At 45.1% G+C, this 16,828-nt stretch overlaps 1 protein-coding gene across 5 annotated transcripts; it reads left to right on the forward strand.

Moving 5' to 3' along the window:
• Nucleotides 1-475: 475 nt before the first annotated feature.
• Nucleotides 476-12,341, forward strand: LOC116244053 (carbohydrate sulfotransferase 6-like). 5 transcript variants are annotated; one of them, XM_090149563.1, is made up of 3 exons: nucleotides 476-588; nucleotides 1,229-1,366; nucleotides 10,842-12,341. In XM_090149563.1, exon 3 carries the CDS (start codon nucleotides 10,864-10,866, stop codon nucleotides 12,043-12,045), a length of 1,182 nt encoding a protein of 393 aa, XP_090005689.1. In that variant the 5' UTR covers nucleotides 476-588; nucleotides 1,229-1,366; nucleotides 10,842-10,863; the 3' UTR covers nucleotides 12,046-12,341. The 5 variants fall into 5 exon arrangements, with proteins under 5 accessions (XP_090005689.1, XP_090005688.1, XP_031471438.1 ...); XM_090149562.1 differs by lacking the exons at nucleotides 476-588; nucleotides 1,229-1,366 and adding exons at nucleotides 2,911-3,362; nucleotides 4,802-4,864; XM_090149564.1 differs by lacking the exons at nucleotides 476-588; nucleotides 1,229-1,366 and adding exons at nucleotides 3,377-3,679; nucleotides 4,561-4,703.
• Nucleotides 12,342-16,828: the final 4,487 nt, after the last annotated feature.

Below are 16,828 nucleotides of genomic sequence, written 5' to 3' on the forward strand. Positions count from 1 at the left end.
TATGTTCTGTTCTTGCTACATCTTGTGATGAAAGGATGTCATTTTCTTTTTTTAAAGATGTGCGTGTTTATGTATTTCTATACTAACATTTACAACATTGCTTTGGGACTGAAATGTTTAATTTTGAGCAGTTGAAGAACTTGGTTTGTGGGTTTTGTTATTTTTTTTTCTCCAACAGGATTACACTTGAAAAGAAAAGAAAACAACAACAACAACAAACCCAACAAAAAAAAACACAACCCCAAAAACAGAATTCAGTGAGCTGCTTTTGAATTACCTAAATTTTGTTAAACCACGAAGATTGAAAATAATATGATAACCATAATAATGAGCTATTTGTACTGTGTTTTTAATCAATTCACTATTGCTAGGGTTCAGCTAATAGCTACTTATATATCCACTTGTGTGCTATAAAAGGGAAAAATATATATGATATATAGGGAATGTGACTGTAACTCATTCTTTTTTTTTCCCTTTTTTTTTTTCTGTAACCTTGGTTATAAGTGTCCACTGACTGTTATTAAATTTGTTGATGGAAAAATTAAGGCTGATCTGAGAAGCTGGGTTCTAGGTGATGGTATCTGCAAGGTTTGTACAGTCATTTACTATTGGTAATATTACTGTAACTGTAAGCTATTAATTGGGAATATCAAAACACAGAAGCATAGTGTTTCACAAAGAAAATGTAACAGACTACCAAAGAAACTTCAGAGTTCCGAAGCAAATGAATAATTATTTTCAGAATTTATGATAATTCAGAATATAGTAAAATGAAACTAATAGTAATTCCTGCTGAAAACTGGAAGACTGTTCCTCATTCTTGGAGGCAGGTGGGAAAGATGACTTAAGCCCAGAAAGAGAAAATAGGCGAAGCAATTTGTTTGTTTGTTTTCATTTGGGGCTTATGTTTCTGAATTTGTTACTATTCAATTCTAGCAAAGTGGTATTACGGCAGGAGGGATTCTAAAACAATTCTGGGTATTATTTAACAAAATTCTCTTGAACCATGGTGTAGCTAATAAAGGTGAAAGAATAATTTGTAGAGAATTGTATACAGTTTCTTTTGGCTGTTGCCTTCCAGAATTCAGTATCTTGGTAGTTAAAAAAAACAATCTGCCCATTCCTTTTCATCTTCTCAGAATAACCAGCTTCCTTTGAGGTTTTGTTTAAATTTCTTTGGAACTTTGCAGTCTGGTTACTTCCATTTCTCTCAATCTTTACGTGCTAGATGGACTCCATCCCAGCTTATTCTTGAACACAAGTCCTAATGCTAATATAGGAGGGCTGTCTTGGTTATCCAGCACATCTTCTGCTTCTGAAACTTTACACAGTTGTGAACTGTAAATTGTTCTATCTGTACTTGCGGGTAAGTATATTTCATTTGAAGTCTCCTGTTTGCACTTTGAACCTCTGAGCTCTGTTAGATTATATCATATTCATAACTTGATAGCTTATGAATACAGAAAATTGACTTTGTATCAGAGTGTCTGGTGTCAAAGCAACCGTTAATTGCTTTTTAGCCTTTCCGGGCACTAACAAGAATAAATGTTGGTTCCTGGGAGATCGTTTACTCGGCATCTGAAATTGATATTTATAGCTGGTCTGCTGTAGTCCCTGCTCTTCTCCTTTACAGTTCTGCTGGTGCTTATGTGGCTGCAGGAGTTAGCTCAGGGAGCTTATTATGGCGAGGATTGTACGAAACATACTCACTTCTTAAGACTGATCAGTTATTGATGAATGTGGTATGTGTTTGCACAAGCATTAGTATGCACATGAGCAAGGACTAGAAATATCTGAAGGGACCTTAGGACCCCATTTTAGGGGGTTGACTTTTTGTTCTCTCACAGCAATGGAATTTATAACACTCAAAAGGTGAGCAGGCATCTGCTTAAACTAGCATCTGGAAGATGAAAGAGGATGGGGGCTGAGAGAGCTGGGGTTCTCCTTCTGGGGAAAGGAGAAGGCTGCAAGTGACCTGATGGTGGCCTTCCAGTATCTAAAGGGAAGCTACAGGAAAGAAAGAGACAGACTAGCAGCATCTGTGGTGATAGACCAAGGGGAAGTGGTTTCAGGCTCAGAGAGTAGATTTAGGTTAGTTATAAGGAAAAAGCCTTCTACAGTAAAGGGTGGTGAGGCACTGGAACAGACTGCTCTGTAATGTGGTTGATGCCCTGTCTCTGGAGACTTCAAAGGTGAAGCTGAGTCAGGCACTGGGCAACCTGATCTTGCTGTAGTGTTTCTGTTTGTTGCAGGGGAGACTAGAAGGCCTTCAGAGGTCCCTTCCAGCTCTAAGGATTGTATGATGATGACGGGACAACAATGCTAATGGGAGATACCTTTACTGTTCTATCCTGTTATATTCTTCCTTATTAAGTTGTGATAAGTAAGACTTATGAGAGCAACAGTCTATGAGATTAGAAATGATGAATAGGTCTGGTTCAGGAAATAGAGAGAACATTCTTTGTGTTTTTCTTCAGGACAGAGCTGGGGAAGAAAAATGCAATACAGAACATATGAAAACTGTGTAAATAAAAGAAACAGGTGGCCTTAGCTCTAAGGGAGCTTTAAGAAAGTGTTTCTTAGAAGACTGCCTGTAAGGATTCTTCCTTTATCTTGCTGAACAACAGTAAATAAAAATACCACTGCAAATCAACACCACACCGCTACGCAGAACTACTGTGTACGTAATTCCTAGAGAGCTATCTAAGCCTTGTTCAGTGATGAGGCCACAAAGGTGTGCAAAAATGAGTTGGATGTTAGGAAGTGTCTTGTTATCAGAAAAGTGAAGTCGTGGATTAAAATTTTTGCACATGAACAAAAGTAGAAATGTAGATGATTGGGGTCCCAAGTATGTAAGAGAATACCTTAGGAGATTTTTTTTTAAGAGGTGATATGTTGGGGGGGGGGGGGGGGGTGAAAGCAAACAAACAAAATGCCTCTAGATCTGTTTAACCAGCCAAGCAGCTCGTTTGTGGCAGTGACCTTGTGGTTCTCCTGGCTGCCTTGTCAGCAGCAGGCGAGGGGCACCGGGCCCCAGGCAGAGAGGCCCCGGGTTGGCGGCGTCGCAGCAGAAAGCTGCGGGAGGACCGCGGGGCCTTCCTCGCCGTTGCGCCCGGGCCGCGGGCTGCGGGAAGGCTGCGCCCCCCCCCCCAGTAGGTACCGCGCGGGGCGGGGCGGGGCGGGGCGGGCTGCCGGCCTGCCCCCGCCGGGCTGCTCCTCTCCCGGTGATGCTCCGGAGTCGGGGCGGATCGGCCCCTTCCCCGGCTCCTCCCGCTGCCGCGGCACCTCGGCCACGTCTGAAAGCGGCTCATTGTCTCCGCAGGGAGCTCAGATCCGCGGCGGTGCCGGGAGGCGGCGGGGAGGTACGTCCGGCCGGGCGGGGGTCCGCACCGCGGTCGGCGAGCTGCGTGTGCTTCCGGCTCGGTAGGCGAGGACGTCGTTATCCGGCGGCGCCTCCCTCCTGAGCAACCCGGTCGGTGGGTTTAAGGCGGCTGGTGCTGGTGAATTAGCAGTACCGGCCGAGGCCGGGCCCGGCCCTGTTCCCGCCTCCGGCGCGGTGCTGCTGCCGGGCGGTGCTGCGACGGCGGTGGTTTTTTGGTTTATTTTTTGAATCCCGCTGGAGAACGTGGCTGATTGAGCTGAGGGGTTTTCGCTCGCTGGAATTAAACGGTGAAGTCAGGTGCTGTAGAGCGCGTTTTCTGTCATTCTAGCAGATCCCTTCCCATTTTTCTAACGTGTCAAGCCTCTGTTTCTAGGTGAAAATAACGTAGAGCCAAATAATTTGTCCTTCCTTCTTAGATTTAGCGGTGCTTTCATGGGGCACCGCGCAGCTCAGCCTGCACGTCCTCAGGCTGACTTTTCGGATGCTATTGTTAACAGCGTTTGCAAAGTCTGAACGAGTGAATGGCACTTGATCACCACAAGTGTCTCTGTGATCCCGGTTCTGTCATCCTTGGAAACAGTTAACATTCTCAACAAAGATTTCAAGGAATGACATCTGCTCAGCTGCAGTTTTGGTTGGGAACATCAACTATTTCTGAGTAAAATACTAGTAGCAGAAGACACCGTGTTATCTTCTGCAATATTGCATGGGGAAATAGGTTTTGTAGGGCTAAGCCTTGACATAGTCTTTTGTTCATCAAACTATCTAATTTCAAACTGTTTTGGCTAAAAAGAGAATGAACAAAAAAAGATTAAACCTCAATACGTTTTTAAAAATGGTTATTATTAATATAGTTTTATGGTCATACCATAATGTTTCATTATACTATGAAGTATTTAAGCTTCATCATTACCTGGAAGGGACTCCTGCAGTCTGATTTTCCACTAGATTGTAAAAGAAATGATGTCAGATTTCAAAATGTCTGATTATAGTACATTTATTGTGCTTTATTTCTTCTGTTGTTTTACCTTCACTGTTATGTTAAAATAATTAAGCAGGCAATCCTTTCAACTAGTTAGTGAAACTATTGGAAAGTCTTCTAGCTCTTTTTGAAGTACCAGTGGTTATAGAAGACACCCTCCAAATTAATGCACGCTCCACCCTCCCTCCCCCTCCAGCCAATCCACATATTGTTGGCAATGCAATAAGCTTTTGCCCTGTGAAGATGTACCATTTCTAGTTTGGGAAGACCACTGGAAAGCGACTCTGTCAGCAGGGTGATTTATGGCAAGAATTACTCCAATTTCCTTGGATCTGCTTTGTAAGGTTCCTGCGTTTTTCACTGTTCTAACTGGAAAATTTGTTTCTAATGTAAGCTGATAGAAGTCATTCTGGTGGTGTTTCTTTTCTTATATACAGTGATGCGATGTCTTACATCTGAAGTACGTACTGAGTAAACCTGCATAAAACACAGGCTCTCAGGTGAGCCTTGCTGTGTTTATCAAACTATGCACAAACATTTTCCTATTAATTCTGTAAAATGTGTGTTGACGTTTACTAGTGCAATCTTTTCTGCAGTCAGTACTGAGGTATGTCTTGGTGAATTGTGAGGACATAAATTATATTCAACTCTAATGATTGGTCTGTAAGTCAGCACTTAGAGTATGATAAGCATATAGGATGAAATAATTTTCAGCTAACAAAAGCCTAAGTGTATAATACAGCGAGTATTCATTTCTCAGTGGATGAAATCCATTCTGAAAATCATTTAATTGTATGTTTTTGCATTTTGTGGAAGCTAAAGTAATGTATTTGTAATGCATAAAGACTTCAGCTTAAAAATGCTTCATAAATATAAACTATCTTAAAAGAAAGTATGCTGAAAATTTTCTTAGACATAATATGACTGGATAAGGCTTTGGCAAAGACAGTTGAGATTCAGTTGCTCAGAACTGCTTTTGGAGAAGAAGGTACTTGTAATTTTTTATTCAGTTATTTCCAGTTCTTTGATTTACTCTAGCCCAAATTTTCAATCTTTATGCAACAGACTCAGACCTATTTATTCTGACAGAGTCTTCCAAGCGAGTCTTTTGCCTCAAGCTTAGGGAGCCTACGTGCACTGCTCTTTCTGTATTTATAGTAATTTTAGTAAAATATAACAGTAGGATCTGTTTTGTTTGTTTTTTAATCTAAAATTAAATTTTATTAATATATTAAGTCTCTTTGGGTTAAATTCTGTAGTGAAAGGAAGTTCACTCAATAATTATCCTGCTCTCAGACTTCCATAGATCCATTTTCTTGATATAACATAACTTGTGTTATGTTACAAATAAATAAATGTCCCTAAAAGCACAGGCTGAACAAACCTCGGCTCAAATTATTTCATCCCTACTCTGTTTTTATATTGTGTTACGTCTGAAAAGTGCTCTGTTTAGATAGCAAGCTTATTGAGATGAGTACCGTTTGTTTGTTTGTTTGTTGCATTCAAGAAACCTGCTCTAGTAAGGCTGGTGCAGCCCCAGGGAAGTGCTGCTGTGAAGCAAAGGAGGGAGAAAAGAAGCAGGAACAAGCTCCTTTGCTCTCCCAAGGGGAGCATGGGTTAGGCAAGTTGCGATGCTGAGCTGCAGGTGGAGGAAGAGAGGGCAGGCAAATAGAGAGGCAGCACAGAACAAGGCACAGACCAGTTTTTCACCTATTAACTAACGATGTTTAAGTATGTTGTCCTTCCGTGTTTAAAGGAAGAGCTTGCCTAGTAGCACCCTCTGGTGAGTCCTGCAGGGAAATAAACAGGATCAGAAGGAGCACCCTGTAGTACAAGCTTCTGTCCCTTGTGATTAAGGTTATGATATCATGTAATCTACTTAGTAGGTTTATAAATATTCAAAGTTTTATGGGAAGGCAATCCTTCAAGGTATTCAACAGCTTTTTGCATTTGTGAGAAGTTGTGAAAGATCTTAGTGTGTTATGAAGGTGTACATTAGAGCAGTGTAAGTTTAATACAGGGTTAAAGAACCGTAACGCTGGAGAACGCTATTGCAAATATAAAAGAATATTTTTATGTAAATAGAATTATGTGTGCTTAGTTTGAGAAACTTAGAAATAAGAGGCAGTGTTACTGAGAAATTCTTGAACTGAATATGTATGTGGTCTCATGCACTTAAACACCGTGGATAATATTCTCATAGATGCTGCATTTTGTTGTGTAATTATTCATTTATTTTTGCAGTCTGCATGTATGTACATTGCTCAGAAACTTCCCAATTTTCGCAAAAGGATAGAAGATGAATCTTAAACACTGAAAATGTGTATTTACTCGGTGCTTTACTTGTATATCAGATTTGTATGTTGTTGCATTTAGTAGCAAAATTGTGTTCATTTAAAATAGCGTTTATATCCTGATGAGATATTCTATGATATCATCACTAGCTGAGTAGATGTGGGGAGAGCAGTGGGTGCTGTGAGCCTTGACTTTAGCAAAGCATTTGACACTGTCTCCCACCACATCCTTGTTATGAAACTTAGAAAGTGTGGGATAGATGAGTGGACAGAGAGGTGGATTGACAACTGGCTGACTGGCAGAGCTCAGAGGGTTGATATCAGCAGTGGGTTGACAACTGGCTGACTAGCAGAGCTAAGAGGGTTGTTATCAGCAGTGCCGAGTCTGGTCGGAGGCCTGTAAATAGTGGTGTTTCCAAGGGTTGGTGCTGGGTCTCATCTAGTTCAACATCTTCATCAACAGCCTGGATGAAAGGATAGAGTCCGCCCTCAGCAAGTTTGTTGATGTTACAGTGCTGAGAGGAAGGTTGTGTTATCATTCGATGAGACCTGGACAGACTGGAGAGTTGGGCAGGAAGGAACCTGATGAGGTTCAACAAGAGCAAGTGTAGAATGTTGCCCTCAGGGAGGAATAACTGCATGCATTGTTACAGGTTAGGCAATGACCTGATGGAGAAGAACCTGAGGGTCTTGGTGGACAACAGGTTGGCCACAAGCCAGCAGTGTGCCCTTGTGGCCAAGAACGCCAACGTTATCCTGGGGCGCATTAAAAAGAGCATGGCCAGCAGGTCGAGGGAGGTGATCCTCCTCCTCCTCTACTCTGTCCTTGTGAGGCCACATTTAGAATACTGTGTCCAGTTCTGGGTGCCCCAGGTCAAAAAAATTGGGATGTCCTAGAAGGAGTCCAGCAGAGGGCCACAAAAGTGATAAAGGGCCTGGAGCATCTCCCATATGAGGAAAGGCTGAGTAACCTGGGTCTGTTCAGTGTGTGGAAAAGAAGATGCAGAGGGGATCTGATAAACATTCATAAATCTCTAAAGGGAGGTGGGAGGCAAATGGATGAGGCTGGGCTCTTCTCAGTGGTGTAGCGATAGGACAAGGAGTAACAGCCTAAAAGTTGAGCATAGGAAGTTCTGTACTAACATGCGAAAGAAATTATTTACGGAAATGGTGACAGAGTACTGGAACAGGTTGCCCAGAGAGGCTCTGGAGTCTCCTTCTATGTAGATATTCAAGACCTGTCTGGACACCTACCTATGCAACTCATGGTAGGTAACTTGCTTTAGCAGGGGGGTTGGACTCGATGATCTCTTGAGGTCCCTTTCACCCCCTGTGATTCTTGTCATACTGGAAGGAACTGATAACTGCCTATTTCTACCATCTCTTTCACTTAACCTTTCTTTTCAGCATTCTCTACTAGCGCAAAAATACTCCATTTATTATGTCAGATGGGTTTATATTTGCATTTACTAGTCTGCATGATTTGCTTTCAGCAGAGTCCAGAGAGTGTTGATATACCTACCTGTTGCTGCAATAAGAAAAAATTAAATGCAGTTGAATAGTAAATGCTTATATATAAAATACTCAGTGTGATCTTCACACATAAGGATCTTATTTCCTTTAAATTCAGCCAATTAACATACAGTCACAAAATGGTTTGGGTTGGAAAGGACCTTTTAAGATCACCTAGTTCCACCCCTCTGCTATAGGCAGGGACATCTCCCTCTAGACCAGGTTGTTCCCAGCCCCATCCAGCCTGGCTTTGAATGCTTCCAGGGAGGTGGCATCCGCAACCTGTTCCAGTGTCTCACCACCTTCACAGTCAAGAATTTCTTCCCAGTATCTAGTCTAAATCTACCCTCTTCGAGTTTAAAACCATTTCCCCTCATCCTGTCACTACCTGCCCTCATAAAAAAAATCTCTCCCCAGCTTTCCTGTACCTTCAGGTACTGGAAGTCTGCTGTAAGGTCTCCTCAGAACCTTCTCTTCCCCATGCTCTTCTCTCAGCCTGTCCTCATAGGGGAGGTGCTCCAGCCTTCTGATCATCTTTGTGGCCCTCCTCTGGACCTGCTCCATGTCCTTCTTTTGTTGGGGGCTCCAGAACTGAATCACAGTATCACAGAAGGGCCAGGGTTGGAAGGGACCTCAAGGATCGTGAATCTCCAACCCCCCTGCCACATGCAGGGCTACCAACCTCCCTGTTTAATGCTAGACCAGGCTGCCCAGGGCCCCATCCAGTCTGGCCTTGAACACCTCCAGGGATGGGGCATCCACAGCCTCTTTGGGCAGTTGTTCCAGCACCTCACCACTCTCATAGTGAAGAACTTCCCCCGACATCCAATCTAAATCTTCCCTCCCTCAACTTAAAACCATTTCCCCTTGTCCTGAAGTTATCAACCCTTTCAAAGAGTTGATTCCCCTTCCCTCTGTAGGCTACCTTTAGGTACTGAAATGCTGCAATGAGGTCACCCCACAGCCTTCTTTTCTCCAAGCTGAACAAGCCCAGCTTCCTCAGCCTATCTTCACATGGGAGGTGCTCCAGTCTCCTGATCATCTTTGTGGCCCTCCTCTGGACCCTCTCCAACAGCTCTCTGTCTTTCTTGTACGGGGGGCTCCAAACTTGGACACAGTATTCCAGATGGGGCCTCACAAGAGCAGAGTAGAAAAGGACAATCACCTCTCTGTCCCTGCTGGCCGCCCCTCTTTTGGTGGTGCCCAGGATACCATTTGCCTTCTGAGCCACAAGGGCACGTTGCTGGCTCATGTTAAGTCTTTCATCTATCGAGACCCCCAGGTCCTTCTCCACAGGGCTGCTCTCAAGGACCGCTCCTTCCAGTCTGTAGGGATGCCTGGGATTCCTCCGGCCCAAGTGCAAAACTCTGCACTTTGCCGTGTTGAACCTCATCAAGTTCACCCGGGCCCACCTTTCAAGCCTGTTGAGGACCCTCTGAGCATCCCTTCCTTCAACCGTGTTGACCGCACCACTCAGCTTGGTGTCATCAGCAAACTTGCTGAGGGTGCACTTGATTCCATCATCGGTGTCATTGATAAATGGACGCAGTACTCCAGATGGCGTTTAATAAGAGCTGAGTAGAGGGGTGGAATCGCCTCCCTCAACCTGCTGGTCACACATCTCTTGATGCGACCCAGGATATGGTTGGCCTTCTGGGTTGCAATAGCACATTGCTGGCTCACATTGAGTCTTTCATCAACTGACACTTCCAAATCCTTCTCCTCAGAGCTGCTCTCCAGCCATTCTCTGCCCAACCTGTATCTGTGCTTGAAAGTACCCCATCCCAGATGCAGGACTTTGCACTTGGCTTGTTGAACTTCATGAGGTTGGCATGCCCCCCAAGCCTTCAAGGTCCCTCTGGATGGCATCCCTTCCCTCTAGCTGCACTACTCAGCTTGGTGTTGTCTGCATACTGACTGCTTTCAAGTGAAATCTGCAAAAGTAAGAGCAGTTAGGTGCCAAAAATCTCTAGTAAAAAGTTGTGAGGAATGCTTAACTCATAAATGAATTGTTCCTTAAATGCCATCTCAATGTAGTCACTCACAGGGCACTGTAGCCCAAGTCCATGCATCAGCTACTTGTTTCATGTAACATTTATGGCCAGAAGCTGCTTCAAATTGCAAGCTTTCATCCTTCTGTAGTTTTCAAAAATCGAGAGTTGTGCTTGACCATCAGCTGGTGCAGCACCCTACTGTCACCACACGGTGCAATGCTCAGTCATTGATAAGGTAGCTTTGATTTCAGTAGCCACAATTGTTAATGTTGCCGCTTACTCCTTTCAAAGATAGAAACCCTTGTAATTTTAGACTAAGACTGAAATACAGTGAAGTGATTAGGATTTTTTTTTCCCATTGGCAGCATTTGCCAGATTCCATTTAGAGAGCATTTTGTATTTTGAGCAGTTGAGCAGCTTCAAGGTTTCTTTCAGCTTCAAGCCTTTGCTCCAAATTTATTTCTACTGTAATCTTGCTGTAATATATTTATTTCTGTTTCCAACACCTGTCCATCTGCAGATGCTCTCCTCCCAGTACCACTGATGATGGAACCAAGTAGTGCCAAATACACATGCGTATTTAAAGAAAGGTCTTACTAATGCTAGACTTTGTATTGTGTTCTCGTTATTATGCCATAGTATCAACTGCTCACTATTGTTTTCCCTCCCTTTTTCAGCCTTTTTAATTGCCCAGTGAGAATGGCAAGGATTCGGATTTCTAGCACAATCATTACGCTTCTTGTTACGGTCCAGACTGGATTCCTACTCTTCATGTATGCCCGGTACAATAGCTTCACGACTCACTCAGAGGAGAAATCATCTCAAGTCCACATCCTCATCCTCTCCTCCTGGAGGTCGGGATCTTCTTTTGTTGGACAGCTTTTCAGCCAGCACCCCAGTGTCTTCTACCTGATGGAGCCTGCATGGCATGTGTGGGTTACAATGTACCAGAACAGTGCCAAAGTCTTGCACATGGCAGTGCGGGACCTGGTCAGGTCAGTCTTTCTCTGTGATATGTCTGTTTTTGATGCCTACATGCCTTGGAAAAGAAACTTATCTGATCTTTTCCAGTGGGCGGTGAGTCGGGCTCTGTGTTCAGCTCCTGCTTGTGACTCCTTTCAACGTACTGACATAACCAGTGAAATGGCATGCAAAACTCTTTGTGGACGGTACCCATTCAGCAAGGTGGAAGAAGCCTGTAAAACTTACAGCCATGTTGTAATCAAGGAGGTTCGCTTCTTTGACTTGAAGGTCCTCTACCCACTTCTCACCGATCCATCCCTGAACCTCAAAATAATTCACTTGGTCCGTGACCCCAGGGCAGTTGTAAAGTCACGAGAACAATCAGTCAAAGCATTAGCCCGTGACAATGGAATTGTTCTGAGTACCAATGGCACTAAAGTGGAAGACAGCAAATACAAAGTAATGCAAGAGATTTGTAGAAGTCACGTTCAGATTTATGAAACAGCAACTCTAAAACCACCTAGCTTCCTTAAGGATCGCTATCTAATGATCCGTTTTGAAGATCTGGTAAGAGACCCGTTGTCAGAAATCTCAGAAATGTATAAATTTGCAGATCTTAGTTTGACCCCCACACTCAAAAGTTGGGTCTATAACATCACACATGGACAGGGACCAGGAAAAAAAAAAGAAGCCTTCAAAATTACATCTCGGGATGCAGTTAATGTTTCCCAGGCCTGGAGAAATGTTCTTTCATTCCAGAAAATTAAAAAAATACAGGAAGTTTGCAAAGGTGCTATAAGCATGCTGGGCTATCAGCTAGTGGATTCAGAAAAAGAACAAAGAGATCTGTCACTGGATTTAGTGTTGCCAAGAAGACAAAACCAATTCAGTTGGTCGTCGTTTAATCCAAAGAACTAAGCCATTACTTTGAGAGATTAGGGAGGAGAAAAAGGAGGAGTGTATCTATCTGTTATGGAGTGTATAGCTAGTTTGAAAATCCTTGGCTAATGATGACTTTAATTATTTTCCTACCTGCTGGTTCACAAAGTAATGTAAGCTTTTTTTTTTTTTTTTCCCAAGCTTCTTACACTACAAAACAAATAAAAAAGAATTGTGAAAAATTCAGCAATATACTTGTGAGCTTGCAAATTTGCAACTGTGCTGTTTTGAGCGTTGTTTTTAAAATATGATTTAAAATCTTTCAATAAAAGGTATCTTTGTTCATTGGTAATAGTTTTGTTCCAGTTTCATACTTAAAATATTCATTGTTTTTTATTCATAAAAAAGGATCAAAATATCAACTAATCTGCTTTTTTTCCCCCCAATAATTACTTGTCTTTTTTCTTTTGTTTTAAAATTGTTATGTGGTTGTGTATTTTTTTAGGCTTCTCTTGATGCTTTTAATTTCAACAGCTGGAATAGCTGCAGTTGTTCTGTCGTAAAAGGCTCAAGCAGTAGGTTATCTTATTGATAGATTTCTTAGAGTTTTGCAGTGGCAGATTTTGCAGTCAAATAGTTGAACAGAGATGTTGGCAAAGTGTAAGAAACAAGGTGAGAAATCTTTGTTGGAGTTGCTGTGGAAATAGCATATTAATGCTGTCCCAGTTGTGTTTTAATATTGCAACACAATAGGCACACACTTGATTCCTGGGGGAAACACTCAAAGTCAAAAATTTCAGTTAGGCAAGGATCTTGGTGATAGCAGCAAACTTTATTCGTTATTGCAGTACCGGGCGCACGCCCCCTATTGGCAAGGGAGCAATTGCGCACCGGTCAGCGAAATCCATTCCGTTCTGTACCGTAATTCGATGCAGGTAATCCTCTCCTGGCGCTCGCTCGTTGGTTGAGCGTCTCAGGCTCACAGTTTCCCGACGCTGTTGCTACGATACATTTCTATATAAGGTCTGTTACCAGTCTGTTTCTTTGGTATGTTTTGTGCTCTCCCATGGAAATAGGAGGGCAATACAAGTTTCTTAAAGAGCTCAGGCTAAAAGGACAGGGTGGAGGAACAGACAGTTGAGGGTTTTTTTTTTTTTTCCTCTCAAATCGTATCCCCGGAGGAAAAAGGAGGGAGGCTGACAGCTGCGGAGGTGGAGAGCAGTGGAGCTGGGGAGCAGTTGGCACGAAGCTCCGGGGCGGATGGGCCGCGTCCGCTGCAGTGCGCTGCCAGCAGGGCGGTGCGCTGCTCGGAGCTGCACGGGAGGGTCGTGCCGAGCTTAGCTTTGGGACAACGGTGCCGCGACCGAGCTTTAACCGCTGGGATGAGGATCGTGCGGGCTGTACGCAGGGCGGGAGACAGTCCGCGTATCACTAGCACGGATGCAAAACCGAGGGGATTATCGAGGGTACCCTGAGCTGCGGCCCCGCCTCGGGCACCCCACGACCCGCGGGGAGGCAGCAGCACGGCGGTGGGAGCAGCGCGTTCCGATCGGGGCGGGCCGCGATCGGCAGCTCGCGGTGAGAGACGGGGGTGGAGGTCGCGCCCTGCGAGAGTTCCTGCTGAAGGAGGCTCGGCGGGGTGCCGCTTTCGGGCGCTTTTAAAGGAGAACGCGCGCGGAAAGAGGTGGCTTCTCCCGCGGCGGCGCCAAGAGGAGCGGCGGCTCGCTGCTGGCGTTCGGCGGCGTTCTGCGCGGCTCTCGCTCCGCTCTTCACCACGTACACCGAGAGCACGTGCGCAGTGCCCGGGAGCTGTGTGGCGGTGGCGGCAACAAGTGGGGGCCGGGACCACCACCCCGGTGCCACGAATCCTGTCCATCAGCAGCGGCACCCCAGGGGGTTCTCGTGGCCGCCCGGAGGCGGCAGAACGGGGGCGCGGCCGCAGAACGCGGCCGGCTGGAAGCGGGTGGGGAGCCGCGCCGGCGCCTCTGCTGTCAGCCGATGCCATCTCTGGTGCCCGGAGACCAGGTTTACAGTGCCATACGTGCCTCAGAGTGCTGGAGCAGGGACCTGCGAGGAAAGATTCAAGTGACCGCTTCGCAGGTTCCTTGTTAGCTGGAGTCAGGGCAACCCCACGGAATCGCCACAAGAGCTAGCAGAAGGGAAGACCAGAGGAGGATTGTAGAACTCTCAGCCCATGAGTCGCAGGCTGAACCACTGACTGAGCACCTGGGGAAAAGACCCGGTCAGCCTTTGGAGCACAGGTGAAGGCAATTCAGCCGTGGGACCAGAAGGGGCGGAGCCTGGCTGCAGCTCTCTTAGACCTCATTGAAGGGCTGAGTGCCACTGGGGAAGGAGCTGTGGTTGGAGATCCCTCCTTGGTGGAGTCTTCCCCTGTGAACCTGGAATCTTCAGATACAGTGAGAAATTTCTTTCATTCCTTTATAGCACCTCTTTGTTGTGCCAGTCCTTTCATCATCACACCTCTGTTGTAATGCATTTCTTACTGCGTTGATTTGTCCAATTGCTACACCTGGTAATTACAGGAGCTAGGTGTATACACAGTTCATCAGAGCTTTCCTGGAGCTTCCTCTGCTGTGCTTCTCCTGTATGGCTCCCTCAGGACTAAAGCAGAAACTGTTGAAAACAAATCCAGGAAAAAGCAGTGTTTCTAGAAAATCCTGCAGAAGAAAGGTTCCCCAGACAGGCTAGGGAAAACTGCTGATAACAGTTGTGTGTTCTCTCTCTCTTCCAGGGATGGTGCTGCAGGCTAAGGTATTCCTTCATCTACTGTGGATGTCGCAGGCAACATCTAGCTTAGATTTTTGTGTCTCTTGTCTCACTCTGTGGGGAAAGAGAAGGAGGAATCCTTTCACTCTTGCAGGAGCTACTGTGGTTGAACATGAAAAAACCAGGAAGAGATAAAGCAGGTGAGGTTTGAAATGAAACTGCTGGAAGGTTTCTCTAGCTGCAGACAACAGAAATCCTATCCCTGTGAGTGAGGAAAGATACCTCTAAGCAGTCATCAATAGTCCATGTCACTAGCATGTACCAGGAGGGGACAGAACCAGGTCCTAAACTGGCCAAAGGGATATTCCATACTGTGTGGCATCATGCTGAGCAATAAAACTGGGGGAGTTGGCCAAGGGGAGAGACCACTGCCTGGGGACTGTCTGGGCATCAGTCAGCAGGTGATGTGCAATTGTGTTGTGCATCATTTACTTTGTATAGCCTTTTATTGTTGTTTTTATGTCTTCTTCCCTTGCTGTCCTATAAAATTGTTCTTAACTCACAAGTGCTACTTTTTTTTTTAATTTATTTTTATTTTTTTGCAATTCTCTCCCCCAGCCCACTGGAGAGGAAGGGAAAGTGAGTAGTGACATAGACAGTGGCATTGAGTGCATCCTCAGCAAGTTTGTAAATGGCACCAAGCTGGGTGGTGCAGTTGATACATTAGAAGGAAAGGAAACCACCCAGAGGGATCTGGACAGGCTGGAGAAGTGGGCCCATGTAAACCTAATGAGCTTCAATAAGGCCAAGGTGCTGCGCTTGGGCGGGGGCAATCCCAGGTATTTATACACACTGGATGAAGAGCCCCTTGAGAGCAGCACTGTGGAGAAAGACTTGGGGCCCTGGTGGATGAGAAGCTGGACATAAGCCAGCAGTGTGCGCTTGCAGCCTGGAAGGACAACTCTGTTTTGGGCTGCCTTAAAAAAAGGGGTGGCCAGCAGGGAGAGGGAGGTGATTGTCCCCCTCTACTCGGCTCTTGTGAGACCTCATCTTCAGTACTGCATCCAGGCCTGGGGCCCACAGCACAAGAAAGAGGCAGAGCTCTTGGAATGAGCTGGAAGACCACTAAGATTCAGAGGTCTGGAGCCCCTCTCTTGTGAATAAAGGTTGAGGGAACTGGGCTTGTTTAGCTTGGAGAAGAGAAGGCTCCGGGGAGACCTCATTGTGGCCTTCCAGTACTTGAAGGGAGTGTATAAACAGGAGGGGGAACAGCTGTTTATGAGGGTGGGTGATAGGGCAAGGGGGTATGGTCAAACTGAGACAGGGAAGGTTTAGATTAGATATTAGGAGGAAGTTTTTCCCTCAGAGAGTGGTGATGCACTGGAACAGGTTGCCCAAGGAGGCTGTGGATGCCCCATCCCTGCAGGCATTCAAGGCCAGGCTGGATGTGGCTCTGGGCAGCCTGCGCTGCTGGTTGGCAACCTGCACACAGCAGGGGGTTGAAGCTAGATGAGCACTGTGGGCCTTTGCAACCCAGGCTATTCTATGATGATTCTATATCTGAGTAAGAGTCCCTTTCTTTTCTCATTTGTCCAGGGATTTGGAGAAGTGAGGATGTGAAATGAGTGGTGCGGTTGTTCATCATAAGGTTGGGCACATTTACAGGAGAGTAATGAAAAAATCTTTCTCCAGTGTTGTAACTGAAATGTTTGCAAGTGAAATATATGCTTTGCACTGTTACCACTTTATTTGGCCTGTGGGTTCCTCCCTAAGGAGCACATGCTCTGCCCATAGCAGACAAAACAAACAAAAAAAACACAATCACAACCTGCAACTCCTGAAAATAGCACTATCTCCCATTAAATGTAGTCTGATTCCTTGTCTAATTTATGTTCTGTAGAATCAGTAGTAGAGAATCCACTCTGAAGGCTTACAATTTTACATCACTCATCTCTCCAGCAGCATCTGCCATGTAACCCTCATGTATAAGAGTTGCTGTGTATTTGATTGTTTAGTTAATTTGTTCTCTAGCTGTGTTTCTGAAGGCCCATGCTCTTCGTGGGGATAGTTTCAAGTCTTTCACAGTAACAACTAA

This window comes from Phasianus colchicus, chromosome 13 (genome assembly GCF_987193195.1).
Source record: "Phasianus colchicus chromosome 13, bPhaCol1.hap1.1, whole genome shotgun sequence".
In the NCBI taxonomy this organism is placed as follows: Eukaryota; Metazoa; Chordata; class Aves; order Galliformes; family Phasianidae; genus Phasianus; species Phasianus colchicus.